General features: G+C 36.4%; 1 protein-coding gene across 1 annotated transcript; it reads left to right on the plus strand.

Annotated features, from left to right (window-relative positions):
• Nucleotides 1–2452: 2452 nt before the first annotated feature.
• On the plus strand, nucleotides 2453–14878 carry dnaja2a (DnaJ heat shock protein family (Hsp40) member A2a). Its single transcript, XM_067402091.1, has 9 exons — nucleotides 2453–2592; nucleotides 3496–3555; nucleotides 3952–4178; nucleotides 4395–4475; nucleotides 4713–4846; nucleotides 4957–5153; nucleotides 12545–12689; nucleotides 12772–12899; nucleotides 13423–14878. Exons 1-9 carry the CDS (start codon nucleotides 2515–2517, stop codon nucleotides 13609–13611), a joined length of 1239 nt encoding a protein of 412 aa, XP_067258192.1. The 5' UTR covers nucleotides 2453–2514; the 3' UTR covers nucleotides 13612–14878.
• Nucleotides 14879–16388: the final 1510 nt, after the last annotated feature.

Raw genomic sequence — 16388 nt, forward strand, 5'->3', positions numbered from 1 at the left:
TATCATCATCTTCGTCTTCTGTGGATATCAGCGTTACAGTCAGCATGAGCGGAAGTTGAATTAATCTTTTTATCAGGAATTGATTAGACTGTTGAATCGTATTATTATTATTGAGAACACTATATAAACAAATAAGGAAACATTCACAATACAGAAAGAAAAAAACAACAAAAAAGGTGCAAGGCAGATGTAGCTATATAACTAATCAGAATAGATCACATATCAAAGGAAAAGATTAAAAAGACTTTAGTATTTCACTATTTCAATTGTTTTTAAAGTTTTAAATTGTTTTTTTTTTTTGTAGTTGTTTATTGCAGCTTGTCCTGCCCTACGCCAGTAAATGTGTTATCAGAGAAGGGGGGAGGGATTATTTATTATTTTGATTAAAGTTTTATTTCAGTTATTTTAATTATTTAAGTTATTTTGATTAAAGTATACCATGGCACATAAATTTAAAAAAAATGATGTGATGATAATGATGTGTATTATAAAATCATTTATAATAAATACTGCAATTTTCCTTTAAAAAAATAAAGTGTCAGTTTTGATTTCATGGTGACTTTCATTCTGATTTAAAGTGATTTGCAGTTTTATTACTGTGTAAATAAACAATTTTTTTTTTTTTTAAGTACTTTGTTTCACATTTCATTCCAGCCTGAAAACTCCAGCCACATTTCATTCCATATGATGTGATAATATCCTGTCTAATTATTTTATTAAAAGTTAACAGCAAACAAGTTATTAGTTGTCTGCTCTGGTTCTAGTACATCCAGCACTGCTTCAAGACATGGCAGTGGCTCCTAAAGGTAGCTTATTTTGGTGGAGTCCTAACACACAAACCAAATCACTTCGGGGGTTTATCTGCTGCGGTCATTTGCTGCCATCACGTGACGATTTGGGGTAAATGACATTTCATTCAGATATAAACTGCAATGCTTATTAAATATCCAATATGTCCTGATTAGCGTATTGAGTGTGGTTTGGTCAGGGTGTAGTATAGAGGTAGAGGGGGATGGATGGCTCGGACCAATGACTTCAGTTCATTTAATAATCATCATGACAGTCATTTTCATTTCAGCATAATTGACTACTTCCTCTCACTGTCAATTGTGAAAAGTCAGGTACACGGATCCCAGTGGATGTGTCGCTGTTAAAATCAAATCATTTTCATTGTGCCAGTATTTCTGTAATAGGGCAGCTGTTAGGAGAAGAGAGAAGACACAACAAATTCACACTAGACCAGGGTGAACTAGATAGCATTTCAAGGGTTGTTTTGAGTTACATAATGGTTTTACTATTTAAATTGAAAAAAAAAAAAAAAAAAAAAAAAATATAATACATTTTAAATATTGAAGAAGACGTTTTCTTTTCTTGTTTTATTTTTCTTTATTTCTGAACAAAAACATCTACTATTTTTACACTGCAAAACATATGCGTTATGTGCGTTAACATAAAAAAAAAATAGGCTTGCTGAACTAATGCTATGAAATTGGAGTATGACACACACACACACACACACACACACACACACACACACACACACACACACACAAACAAACTCTGGTCACCCTGTAGGCCTAAATAAATTGCAGCATCAGAACACCAATAGTCCTATAGCCTACAAATGATAGGCTAATTTAAATACTAATTACTCTGTCCATTGCTTCCCCCAAAATTTCCGCGTTTTATAGCAAGATTAAAACAATACAAATAAACTGCAAAATAGCCTGACCATCCTGCTGGTTACCAGAGCAATCGTGTAGTGATTATTTTGTACCAACAGAGGGAGCTGAAAGCAAATATAATTTGTTCTCGAATGAGCCTAAAGGGTAAAATAATACGCCTAACAATTGAAAGCACAAACATACAACAACAAAAATACTATGAAAATAAAACTATTAAATACAATAAGGAAATGTAAAAATATATATATATACATCAAATACAGTTTATCATATGTTTTCATTTTTGTTTTTGTCAAGTCATAATTTGTTTTGTACTTAGCATTGGCTATTTACTATTTTTCGTAGTGTGATTTTTATTGCATTACATTACGTTTTACAATGATTACAATAACTATAATAATTATACATCTGTAAATACTACAATAATTAGGGCCAATATTAATAATCAATTACAAGAGTATATGAAAGCCACGGCCATTAATAAACAAAAAAATACATGTCCCGGTTTACATTTCATAAATCGGGCCACCAAAATTAATTACACCCGCAGCAGCAGCATATTTTGACAGCATTTTGGAGAAGTGTAATAAACACGCAATAGTTTTATCTGGATATATTTTATAAAATTATTTCATTGCATTACTTAAACAAACTTCGTCAAAAGAAAGTTTGTGAATGTTAATAAGAATGTGTATAATATCTCCATCATGATGACATGTGCTAGTGCGGTGAGAGGAGGCGCGTGCGGAGAGGTTAAAGTTGACGCTTCCGGCCGGTGTCTCTCTTCAGCTCTCCGCTTCCCGCAGACAGTCCTTCACTCCGCACAGCCATGTCCAACGTCGCCGATACCAAACTATACGACATTCTCGGGGTCTCCCCCTCGGCCACCGAAAACGAACTGAAAAAGGTACGGGTTTATGTGTCTTGTCTTTAACTTCGGTGCTCGTTCGCGTTGTTTCAGAGTGTGAAGTCTGGTGTTTGAATCAGGAAGAGAGAGGGGAGGATTAGCACTGAGCTAAAAGCTCGACGTGAGTTTGGCCTAGTGTCTATAGTTACCAGATCGTCGGACAAAATTGACGAGATGGAGTGTTGTTGTGGAGTTAACTCAAGCTCATCTGCCGTGTCTTTATCTGTCCGTTTACCCGTGTATGTGTTTGATTTTAGCCGTGGACTTGAACATTAAACGCAGTCATTATGTATATCGTCATGTAACAGCGGCTGAAAACACAGTTAGCATCAGATCACCGTGTGGCCGGTGTATAGGCCTTGACTCTGGGCTTTTCCCTTTACATGTGTGTCATAATGCCAAAGAGGTCACATGTACAGTTAATTTCACACAGACTAAATGAAAACTGACACACATGATGGTCCTGCGGTTATTTTATATTCGTTGTTTATCTCAATTAACGTTAGTCATGCTATGTTTTTGGCGCAGAGGGATTTCTGCGCCGGCGTTAAACACCGTCTCCCTCCGATAAACTCGTTAAACTGACCGTAATTAGGTGTTCAGTGACCAGCGTCAGTAGTTAAAGCTTACTAACGTTAGTTAATGTTGTTCAGGTTTACGATCATTTGCGCTGTTCAAGGCCGGGTGGATTCATATGAACGTGACGCACAAACTGAAACTCTGAAGGAGTCATTCTCGAATCATTAGCTAAAATCTCGAGAAATATTTGTTAGGATATTCAGGCAGGTGTAACTCGTTTTACCCATGTTCCTTTAGTAAAGAGAATTGTTTAAATGCGGAATGTTGTTTCATCGATGCTTTCTAAAGTGAAACTAACCTTCTGAAACTATGAATATATTTCAGGCTTATCGGAAATTAGCAAAGGAATATCACCCTGACAAAAACCCAAATGCTGGAGACAAGGTAAGAATAGTTATGTGGTAATATTATCAATACTTTTACCTTAATATAGTGCATGTTAATATAATACATACAGAAAGTTAAACTGAGTTAAAACAATGTTAAATGAGTATGTTGTGGAGGGAATTTTGTACACACATTTGAGGTCAATTGAGAAATGTTGAAATATTAAATTTAAAATTCTTTAGATTTACTAAAGAATTACCAATCACAAGTAAATCTTTAGCTATTAATGAAGCTTGTTTATCTTAAACGCAAATTTAGATATATCTAATGAAATCTGAGAGTCTTATGAAGAAACGGCTCAATATGATAAACGTTGATCAATGCACATACATTTAAAGCAGTAATAATATCTTTTATTCAAAGATGTCATCTTTTTTTTTTTTTTCTTTTCAGTTCAAAGAGATTAGCTTTGCATATGAAGTACTAACTAACCCAGAGAAGAGAGATTTGTACGACCGTTATGGGGAACAGGGTCTGCGAGAAGGTGGCTGTGGAGGAGGTGGGATGGATGACATCTTTTCCCATATTTTTGGCGGTGGTCTGTTTGGCTTTATGGGAGGACAGGGTCGGAGCAGGAACGGAGGGCGGCGGAGAGGGGAAGATATGGTCCACCCCCTGAAGTGAGTGAAATCACAAGGCTTCCGCTTTTTACAAATCTGTGTAAAAATGCTGCTCTTCACTGTCCTTGAGCAGTCACATTAACTTCTCTTCTTTTTTCCTCCTCCTCACTGTTGCCAAACATGTATAGATTCTTATTTTGGGGGGGTTTCCACTCTGTTTTTAAGATGCTCTTGTAATATTCCAGAAGAGTTTTCTCACATGTTTTTTTCCCATAGGGTGTCCCTTGAAGATGTGTACAATGGAAAAACAACCAAATTACAGCTGAGCAAGAATGTTCTGTGTAGCACTTGTAATGGGTAAGATTTTATTTATTTATTTATTGCTTCATGGGTGTTTTCATGGCAATTAGGAAGAAAGAGCTTTGTAATGAGTGTGTCAGTTTCTCTTTGTTCCACCACACCCAATCAGTTCAATAAAATCCTACATTTTGAATCTCACAAGTTACTTGATTTTAAATCAGTCTGAGCTGTACTGATCACAAAGGCTTTTAAAGAGTTTGAAATATTCCCTTAATCATTTTTCTGTCTCATCAGTCAAGGTGGGAAGTCTGGTGCGGTCCAGAAGTGCACAGCCTGCAGGGGGCGTGGTATGCGCATTATGATCAGACAGCTGGCTCCTGGCATGGTCCAACAGATGCAGTCAGTGTGCACTGACTGTAATGGTGAAGGTAAGGGGCTGGAGTCTGGATCAACTCTGACGATTAGTGTCACAGAGTTGTGAATGTCAGCCAGAATATTCATCTTCGGAAGGTTTGCTGATGGTTTCTTTATGATCCAGGTGAGGTGATCAGCGAGAAGGATCGCTGCAAAAAGTGTGAGGGGAAGAAGGTAATTAAAGAAGTGAAGATTCTGGAGGTGCATGTGGATAAAGGTATGAAGCATGGACAGAAGATCACCTTTGGCGGCGAAGCTGACCAGGCACCTGGATTAGAACCTGGAGACATTGTCTTGGTCCTGCAGGAAAAGGAACATGAGGTATGAGGAATTTCAATGGTCTTTCATAAAGTTCAGAAACTTCTTTTTTTTTTTTTTTTTTTGTTTTTTTTTTTTTTTTTTTAAATGTATTTATTTGATTGGGACATTGCCAGATTTAGGTGGCAACCTAAGATAAAAAATAAAACTAGTTATAACAAAAGACAATCACAATTTTCCTCAGATATTAAAATGTCATATTACAATAAAACTGGACAATTGAAATGCATCCGTTATTAAGTAACGATATATATATATAAAAAAAAAAAAACTTTTAAACATGCATTGAAAACAATATAATACCGAATCAACATGCATTCATAAACTCTACTAAGGATGATAATGGCACTGTCAGAGATGGTTTATTTGCTCATGATTACAAGTTTGGTTTGCTTTTATCCATATCTTTAATTTATATTCAAATGTTAGATCATTTGCTCTCTTAACTCAATTGACCCTTTGCAAAGACCCAACCCCTTAGTTAGTTTAGTTAATTTCTCACACCACACATGTTCTCATGCAGTGAAAAATACAAGACAGATTAGATTACTTTTGATATAAAACAAAGTCTCAGCTTTTCAAAGTGCAATATCACTTTGGTCAGCTATCTATTCCTCTACTTTGAGCTCTACTCTATTCTCTGCAGCAAGGTGAAAACTTGTTTCTGGGCAAGTTTAACATCTCCTGCAGTCAAAACATGGTCCGCTTTGTGGAAAAAAAGTCACTTTTTTACTGATCCGCCCCAGAAGGTGGGACACCATGTTGACACTGCTTTCTTGGCTGTGATGTTTATAACATGCGTGTAGCAACTTATCTGTGGCCCTCAGCCCATTAGCTTTGTGGACTGCTTTCACAATATTTGCAACGTTATCTGTAGTTACTGGAAGTAACGTGTATGGCTTCCCCTACTTCCATGTATTCAAAGCATTTGACAACTCTTCTGTCAAATAATGCTTGTATGACTTTCATACATGGGATGGGTTTGGAGTACAGATCTTTTAATTTCCCAATCCAGCATGTAGTTAACCTAGCAAGGCTCTGTGCTTTAGCCAATTCGTCTGATACTTTTGCGTGTCTTTTCATAGAGGTTAGGAATTACCTTGGTGCTGGAAAAAAAAAAGTGAGACTGTAGTCTTGTAATGCAGAATGAGTGCATTTTATAAGATGACAAAAGCCCACATCTCTCTTCACCGAAAATGGTTGCAAATCTTTGGCAATGAACACCCCCACTTCCTTTTATTTTTTGTCTCTCAGAACCAGTTGGGTATGTATGCTTGAAGGATTCAGTGAGGGACTGTTGCTTTTTGGATGACTGTTACCTGCTCTGCTATCCTGCCTTCAGACAGTGATATAGCTGGTTCTGCAGATGTGCAGTCTTGTTTGAAGTTTCCATTTGAGTAGATTACATGTGTAAAACAATGCTTGCAGTCATTTTTTTTTGTTTACCTTTTTTCTTCCTCTGCTTTTATACTCCAATAACTGAAATGTCCCCACACCACAGATCTGAAAGACGGTGGTGCTTCCTCGTAATGCAGCCTCACTTCACCACTCTCCATGTTAAAGTGTGGAATATGGTTAAGCGCCCCTTAACTTTAACACATAACGATTGAATATTTACGTCTGAGGCGTTTCCTCGTCTCAGTGCGTATACTCACAGGCACGCACAAACTGTCATTTTGAAGAGAAAAGAGATGCAAAACCAAAAAAAAAACGCAATTCACAAGTGCGTGATAACATAATATTGAACCATTTGGCATGACATCCATGGTTAAGAATTGTGGCATCCCTAATTAATACCATTTTGTGGCTCTTTAATGTGTTGTGACTCGTGACTGATTGCTGTAGCGCCTCTCAAGCAGATTGTGAACCGATTATCTCTTCCTACTTGTTATAGCACAAAATGACCATCAAAAGGTAGATTTCAATACACACCATTTTGCAATTTCAAGTCTACCGATGTTAATCTACAGTAGTCAACATTTGAAGTGGATCAAAACCTTTTATCAAAGTTGTCCTAAAACCCACAACTTGGTTCTTAGGACAAATTTGAATTTTTTTTTTGATCCTTTTCAAATGCTGACTACTATATTAACTGTTTGGCGGACAAAATAGTTGATTCGGCATTATGATTGGTTAGATCACCTGTCAATCAAACTTCTGTTGAATGGTGATTTGGTAGAGTATTCCAATAATGAATAGCTCTTACTGAAAAGACTGATTGTCCTAATGTATGTCTAAATTATACAACGGTCTCTAGTAGTTGCTCTTGTTACTCTTGCCACTATTAACTTTCTGCATTATAAACATGCTTAAATGGGGAGGTGCATGTCCATTTAAGATCTTAAAAAAAAAAAATCAAGCAAGCATCAGCAAAATTTAACACTAGCTTTCAAAAAGAACAAGTTTTGCCTATGTTCAAATAAATATGGATTACTTAACCAGTCAGAAACATGAACCAAGGCTTCACTTAAACTGCTTATTTGTTTTTAGCATGCTAAAGAACTGTCATCAGCATAAATTTGAACAGATGGACAGACAAAATGCAAACCATTACAATAGAGCCCAGAATTGATCCTTAATCTCCAATATAACAATTAAATGATGTTAATTGACTAGAGTTATAGCCTATAGATTCTGCCTATGCAACTTCGAGTTCACTTTTGTGCAGATATAAATTGTAATATTTCATAATCTGATTAATCTCATATAGATTTTAATTAACCTCTAACAAATCGCTTTAGTTTACAGGTGTTCATTCATCTCTTGATCTTTTAGCGCATGCAGCTCAAACAGCAATGCTGTTATTTGAAACAGTAATATTAATTTGTTTCTTTTCCAAATACTTTTATTTTTCTCATAACATTTATCAACAACATGGTTTAATTTTAAAATCATTTCATTGTCCATGAGTTAGGGTTTTGTTCGTGTCTGATGCTTCACCCTATGGGAACCTGCTTCTCTGTGTGTGCTCGGAACCCAAACTCCATCTGGGGCCGTATTCACAATACATTTTATCTTACCACTAAGAGTTCTCCTAAATGGCAGTAAAAGTTCTTAGGTTTTAAGAGAACTCATAGCTATTCACAAAGCTGCTGAGAAACTTTTAGTAAGGAATAGACTGAAGTCTTAAGCTAAAAATGAGTGCGGGGTTGCCATGGAGTAAACACACAGTGATTGGCTGATGGGGGAGGAGTCAGCAATTTAATCATAGAAACATTTTAGAATGAGGTGACATTTTTCCACATTAAAATAAAGGTTTTAAAATACAAATGTTGCATTATTCAAATATTTTTTTTTAATAAAAATGTTGCAATAGTCAAAATAAAATGTTGCCATATTGTTGCCATAAAGGTTTTAAAATGTAGTCTAAGTGTCACTAATTAAACTAGTATATACAGTTAATGGTCCATCTCAAGGGAATGCAGAATTCAAGCGACAAATTATATTACCTTTTTTTTTTTTTTTTTTTTTTAGCTCTTCAATCATTTGTGAGAACTCATGAAAACCACTGCCACAGATAATCAGACAATATTTATTGTTTTTTGTTTTTTTGGTTGGCGTCTCATCGTAGATTCAAATCTATAAATAAAATTGTATTGCATTTATGAAGAAAAGGTTCAGCACCCAAGGCTCTATTGCTATTGCCTCAATGGTGTTCAGTGTCTTTGGGTGGATTAGGACTGTTTGTGATTTGGTCTTAGTGACTTAGGAGTCCTCTTGACTACTCCTAACATTTCACAGATTTAGGAGATACTTTTAGTGCTAAAATGCTTTGTGAAATACTCTTAGAGCAAAAATGTAGGACTCCTAAAATTAGGACTGACACGCCCATTATTTTTAAGAGTTTTTCCTAAATCTGCAAGTTAGGAGCTACTTTTAGCCTTAAGATGTTTTGTGAATACAGCCCCAGGTGACAAAACGGAGATGGGAAAAAAAACTTGAGAAACCAGGTTCAATTGGGGGGGCAGTTCTCCTCTGGCCAATGAATGAGCATGGTGTGGTTTAATAACAGGCTGCTTCACAAGTCAAAAAACAGATTGTGGATTGCTATCATTTAAAATATTTTATCCAGTTTCTTCAGCTTGAAGATGGTATTCATCATGCAAGTATGGAGATGAAGCTGGCTATCAGGTTCTGTGCAGAGGACTTCTCTGGTTCTTGTGGTCTTTGCTGAGGATCTGTGCCGATGGCTGTCGTGTCGGCGAGGTCTTCACAGGGGATTGTCTAGTTGACATGGGCTCTGCTAACATTCAGGTCTGTGTTGTGGTCGTGTCTAGGTGCAGGTCCACCATCTGATCTGGATACAGACTGAATCCAGCTGACTCTGGTAACCTTGGGATAAGGATGAGACACAGGCTAATATTAGCATAGATGCTATTCTTCTTGCGATGTAACAAGAACATTGGCTGTTATGTGAAGTGTGCTGGTTCCAGTTGACCTGCTTTATGCTGTGTAAGAGTCCTTTTAAGGAATTTGAGTTTATAGAAATGTGATAGTGTGTTGTATATGCTAGGTTAAAGAGATGTTTTTAATCTAGAATTAAACTGAAGAACACTACGAAGACTGTTCCAGAGTTTGGATGCTAAATGGGAAAAGGAAGATTTGAGATCGGCCTGTAATGAACTAATTCTCTGGGTTCAAGTGTTTTTTTTTTTTTTTTTTTTTTTTTTTTTTTTTGAGCGGTTTATTAACGGCCTGCTTGAAATATAATATAATATAATATAATATTATTATATTATATTATAATATTCTCTTGATACAAAACATACCTAGTTCTTGTTTTTAATGTTGAACGAACAAGAATGCAAATCCAAATATCCACATGATTGCAAATGTGACCGATTGATTTTACACAAGTTCAACAAACAAAAGGGGAATATTACGTGATGTTCATCACAGTATTGTCAGTATTTGTGCTCTTTTGCAACGAAATAAGTTCAAACGATAGCCACAGCAGAACTAGAACACACAGCGGTGTTTCATGAACAAATCTGCAGCTTTGAACGAATCATCGTGAAAGTCATTGATTCAATGATTCATTCATAAATGCAGCCACTTGCTTCGTTACTGAATGAATAAATTACTCTGACTCGCGCATTAACACAGTGACTTGCTGCTACCTACTGGCGGTTTTAGTATTTAAAGGACACTTCACGTTATCATCATTGCATATTTTTCTATTGAGCTTTTTTTTAATTTAAAACATCATTAATGTTGTAATGGTGTTTATAAAGATGAGAAAATGCACTGGAAAGTCAATTTATGGGGCTAATGTGATCCTTTAATGGAAAAGGTGCAGTCTAAGTGGAAGAGAACGGTGGGAACCACTGTTCTAAGCTGATATGCTGAGTAGTTTTAAAGGAATCCGGAAGACTGTATATAAAGCAATCTTTAGTGGTAGAAGTGATAGTTGATTTTTTTGTAACTACCATATTTGTAACGAGTTGGTTTTGCAGCCGTGGCTAAATGAAGTATACATGAGACTAGATAATGATCTGAGATGTTATCACTCTGCTGCAGAATTTCAACGTCATGAACATCGATTCCATGTGTCAATATTAAATCTAAAGTTTGACTACGATAATATTGGAGTTAGACAATGTGTTAGGACCCTTCCAGAGTTTAGAGCGCATTATTTATATATATATATATATATATATATATATATAAACAATCCCAATGCATCTTTTTCATTTATCTACATTGATAAAAAGTCTTAATTGTTGGTGATTTTCATATCTAAGTATGTAGTTATTTATTCATTTTTGTCAGAGTTGGTAATGACTGCAGATGAAGTCCGTATGGTGGCCTGTATACAGCAGCCAGTACAAATGTCAAACAGGATTTGTTTATGCTAGATGGTTATAAATCTTTTGAAGTGATAGGGCTTTATATATTTGAAACCAGACCTCTGAGTAATACTAAAAATATTACTATAAGTTGCAGTCCCCCCCCCCCCCCATGCTCTTCTGACGAAGCTCACATTTATAAATGTAATCGTAGGGGTGGACTCGTTTAAAGTAATGTTATCGTCTGGATTTAGCCAGGTTTCTGTCAAACACCACATATCTAGATGATCTGTGATTAATATCATGTATAAAAAGATAACGGCACACAAGAACCGAATTGAGTTTATTTATTTTGCTTCTTCTTGCACTGGAATGGTTTAAAATGGCTTGAATGTGTAAATTGGGAAGACAAAACATGTGCAAATTATTAACTTTCAGTCTATGATGGTTAAACTTTGCCATTAATCCACAAATCACATGTGTGCCGGACCATGGGACCTAGTCTGTACGGATCATGGATCAACTACGATTCGTTTAACCCCTAACTATTACCAACATGTTCACTTTGCTTCCTGTTTGATTAAATATGAATTCACCTGTTGAACTTCACTGAAGATTCATTCTTTCAAAATTATGTCATCAGTTCAGTTCTCGATTTCGCTTACAGTATTCCCCTATTTATACATTTAAGGCCCTGACATGAACAAGTAAATTAGCAATGTGGTATCAGTATGTTGTGCATTTCTAACATGTATAGTTTGTGCTAACTTCTGAGAGATGTATTCAAAACAGCTGAAAAAATGTTGCTCTGGTGGTTTAGAGCTCAAGTACCCCAAAGGCTCACTAACAAGTTTAATTATCAGCAAGTCACAAAGAACTCATTCTCTAACACTGCGGTTCAGCCATACAAATGATCTGGCTTTAGTGCTGCCGGCCTCTTAACTGCTGAGCTGCTGCAGGAACGTCAAGCAGATTGCAGTGACGGTGGCTGCATTTACATGCAACCAAATAATCCATTAGTAATCAGATTGACGGCTCACTCGGACTGAAAAGACTTCATGTAAAAACCTTAATCCGATTGAGCTCGAACCGAAAGAAATTTTGATCTGATTGGAAGTGGTGGTTTATTCCTTTTCTAACAGTGGATAAGATAAAATCGTGCAGGTGCCCCTGATAAGCAGCACAGCACAAGGGTTAATGTGCTCATTGTTTACTTATCAGGACCCGAAATAGATAAATATTAAGTCTGCTCTTTAAAACAAGGAAAAGAAGAATAGTATGTGCAAACAGCAGGAAACTGTGTATATTTGTGCAGTGTGTGCATGACAACTCAATTCCGATTTGAAGCTTGTGACACACAAACATGCACATTGACCCGATCATTTTATTTAGTGTTAACACAGCCAATGTGTCGTGAACATGCTGCTTTACAGCTTCTGATTCCCCCCCCCATACTTCAAGTGTGTACAGGGTTCACTGCTGTGACTGAAGGAAGAGCCATGTCTGATTTTTGACTATTGTTGGATATCACTAAAGCTTCATTTTATTATGTTTAAACTGACAGAACATATTAGATGGCTAAATCTTTTAAACCTCTTTCAACAGACGTACAGAAGAGAGGGCAACGACTTGCACATGACCCATAAGATCGGCCTTGTTGAAGCACTTTGTGGTTTCCATTTCACATTGAAACACTTAGATGGTAGACAGATTGTGGTGAAATACCCAGCTGGCAAAATCATTGAGCCAGGTGAGTCCTCTCAAAATGAGTTTTGTAGCATCTGGTTTTGAAATGACATATGTTGTCTGAAAACAGTATTGTCCTTTTGCAGGTTCAGTCAGAGTTGTTAGAGGAGAGGGTATGCCACAGTACCGTAACCCCTTCGAGAAGGGTGACCTGTTCATCAAGTTTGACGTGCAATTTCCAGACAACAATTGGTTAAGCCCAGAGAAGCTGACGGTAAGACAAAACGTGCACCAAAAACTACATTTTACTGTTCAAAAGTTTGGGGTCAGCAAGAAAGTGTCACTACCAATTGAATGCATCCTTGCTCAAAGACATGATACAAATAATTGCAAATTAACTTTCTATTCAAAGAATCCTGAACAAATGTATCATGTTTTGAAAAAGAATTAAGTAGCACAAGTGTTTTCAACATTGATAAATGTTTTTTTGAACAGCATATCATCATATTTTGAATGATTTCTGAAGGATCATGTGACACTGAAGACTGGAGGAATGATGCAGCTTTGCACATGATAGGAATAAATGATATTTTCAAGTTGTCAAAATGGTAATATTGTGAAATAATATTACAATTTCTCCAACTATTTTTGGTCACATAAAGGCAGCCCTTGTGAGCTGAAGAGGGATGTCTTTCAAAAACATTTTAAATCTTACTGAACCCTAACCTTTGAAAATAAGTGAATGTGTATATACTTTGTGTAGTTTTTTACCCCTAATGTGTCTCCTGTTTTTGCAGGAGTTGGAGGACTTGCTGCCTACACGGGCCGATGCGCCAGTCATCTCTGGAGACGCAGAGGAGGTGGACCTGCAGGAGTTCGACATGAGCCAGAGCTCCTCCGGTGGTCACCGCCGTGAAGCGTACAACGACAGCTCAGATGAAGAAGGAGGACATCACGGGCCTGGCGTGCAGTGTGCCCATCAGTAAATCCGACTACAGCAAATATCTTGTCCGGCTCCAACGGTGGGGATTAAAAAAATGTTCTAGTTGCACAATAAACAGGTGTGTTTATAATCTGATTCGGGGCTGCCTTAAATGATGAGAATTATGTACAGCCATTCCTGACCACCTGATTCCCTTGTAGTAAACGCACAGATGATCCCACATCTAGTAACCCTTTCTTGCCCCCTCCTCTTCTCCCTGCGGCCCTCTAGAGGCAACCCCACTTCAGAGAGGAAAGGGTGATTGATACATACTGTGTGTAACTTGCATTTTTTTGTTGTTGTCATAGTATTCAAGATAAATCTAACCATAAAATGCAGTTTTGGCCCTGGACTCGAGACTTTTGTTGGAGAGCAGTGACATAACGGAAGAGGAGTTGAGAGATCCTAAAACAAACAAAAAAGAAATAGAAATGCCACAATGGGACTCTGTCACAATCCATTTTTTTTAGGTTTGTTTGTGTCTGTGCGCAGTTTTTACCACTTTATTTTATTTGTAGATTTTTTTTCTTTTTTTTTTTTCTTTTCCTTTCTTTGATATTTTAAGAATTGGAACAAGAGATGATAACATGTATAAAATAAGTGATTGTCATTTAAGCTTTGTATCAGCTGCTGTCACAATTGAGTGTGTTTTATGTTTTGAAATAGTTTAAATAAAATCAGTTGCCTGTTGTCAGCTAAGGTGCATGTTGAACATTTTGGTCCCTTCACTGATTGAAACGTCTATCAAGAGAACGAGACATCATACACAATGGAATGAGTGGAGGAAAAAGCACCTTTAGGCTTATATCTTCTGTGAAAGTTTGAGTTGTTGAATAAAATGTCTTTCAGTATCTCCTCAAAATAATCAAAGTCTTTGCTTTATTTGGTGCTTGATTCATTAACTGGTGTTTGCAGTTTTGTCCCTTTTTTTTTAGTTTTGACACGAACTTCCAAAGTTAGGCATTAAAGGGGTCAAGAATTGAGAAATCTTTGCATTACCATCCTTGTAAGAAAGTTGCTGTTCTTTACTTTGCTTCTGTTTTGTCATCAGTAAGACATTATAACACTGTCATTTGCAGTGTCATTCTTAAAGTGAAACATGTATAAGTTTTTCTTTTTTCAATACATAGAATGAATGAGGTGTAAATTATGAATGTTTATTCATAGTTCGTCCTTTTCAGTTTACACGAAACACTTAAGGCATCCTTTGTTATTTGTAACTATGGTAACTGAGTCGGTACTTATAAAGCTCGTCTTGGTTGTGGCAAATAAAGTTTATTTCATATGCATTAATGTTTCACATTGCGGGCAAATGTTTTAACTATGTATGGAATGCGATATTATTCAACATCGGAATTTTTCAAAATTTCACACGTGTAATGGCGAGTCGTTGAAAATTATTTCAATATGCAATACTGTTACCCAATGTTAGCAGTGGATATTGAATGTAGCACGCCTACAAAAACGGATGAGAGAGAGTCAAAAACATGATCTAAAATAGCATTATAAGTGACCCTCAGAGAACATCCTAATTAAGCTATCAATAACGTTACAAAATAATGCAGTTCGTGACTTTCTTTCAAGAGGTCAACGTTTATTCATCATATTTGTAATCTAAAACAAGATAATACAATTTAATGTATTTCATTAGCGTTGGGGTTCATTGATTAAAATGCACAATATTGTGTTTACCGACCCAATATTATCAGCACTTCACTATTCAAGTGTAATGGCGGAGACGTTATTGGCGTTAACTTCTTCTAACACGACTATGAAAGGTGTTTAAGATGGCAAAGCTGCCTTAGACTAATATCTGAAATGTGTTTTGCTTCATGTGTTCACTATAAACAGGTCCACGTGCTGCAAAGAACACCAGAGGGCAGCAAGCCCCAATGTTACAACGTTAACTATGACGGCGTCGTCCAAGTCCTAGTAGTTCATGTCTGTCTTTCTTCTGTGGAAAATAAATTAAGGTCCAACAGATACTGAATATGAGATTTTCCTTAGTTGTCAGTTATAATCATCAAAATTAAAAGAAATAAACATTTGAAATATATCAGTCTGTGTGTAATGAATGAATATAATATACAAGTTTTACTTTTTGAATGGAATTAGTGAAATAAATCAACTTTTTGATGATATTCTAATTATATGACCAGCACCTGTACAATATGCTTGTGCAAGTATATAACAACAATTAGTTCAAACATTGACCTGTGGAGGGCAGTAATACACTTAGCAGTGTCTACACTGCCGCAATTCTAATAGAGAAGAAGAAGAGAGTTAGTTCAAGATGAGCATTTATGGTTAAAACTTCTATAATTTTTTTTTTTTTTTTTTAGAAAATGAGCGATGGTTTCACTAGATAAGACCCTTATTTCTCATCTGGTATCGTTTAAAGCCCTTTGAAGCTGCATTGAACTGTAATTTTGACCTCTTTAAAGTCCACTATAAGGAGAATAAACCTGGAATGTTTTCATCAAAAACCTTAATTTCTTTTCGACTGAAGAGTGAAAGACATGGACATCTTGGATGACATGGGGGTGAGTAAATTATCAGAAATTTTAATTTGAAAGTCAACTAATCCTTTAAGGGATATGTAAAGCGGGAGGAGTTGGATCTAGATCAAACCCCGCCCCCTAGATCTCATGTTCTGCAGTGAGGACCATCTCGACTTCTGCAACAGCTGCTAATTTACATGGGAACGTTGTTCAACTGGTACTTTTTTGTATGTTCTTGTGTTCTAACTGACATCTGAAAGCAGTGGTAAATGAGACAAAC

Source organism: Chanodichthys erythropterus, chromosome 11, assembly GCF_024489055.1.
Source record: "Chanodichthys erythropterus isolate Z2021 chromosome 11, ASM2448905v1, whole genome shotgun sequence".
Taxonomy (NCBI): Eukaryota; Metazoa; Chordata; class Actinopteri; order Cypriniformes; family Xenocyprididae; genus Chanodichthys; species Chanodichthys erythropterus.

Bases quoted from the DNA above. Each gene is read 5' to 3' on its own strand.
- dnaja2a (XM_067402091.1), top strand. From the start codon at position 2,515: ATGTCCAACGTCGCCGATACCAAACTATACGACATTCTCGGGGTCTCC. The intron at 4,179-4,394 runs GTGAGTGAAATC...TTTTTCCCATAG, and splicing joins GATATGGTCCACCCCCTGAA to GGTGTCCCTTGAAGATGTGT. The intron at 12,900-13,422 runs GTAAGACAAAAC...CTGTTTTTGCAG, and splicing joins TAAGCCCAGAGAAGCTGACG to GAGTTGGAGGACTTGCTGCC.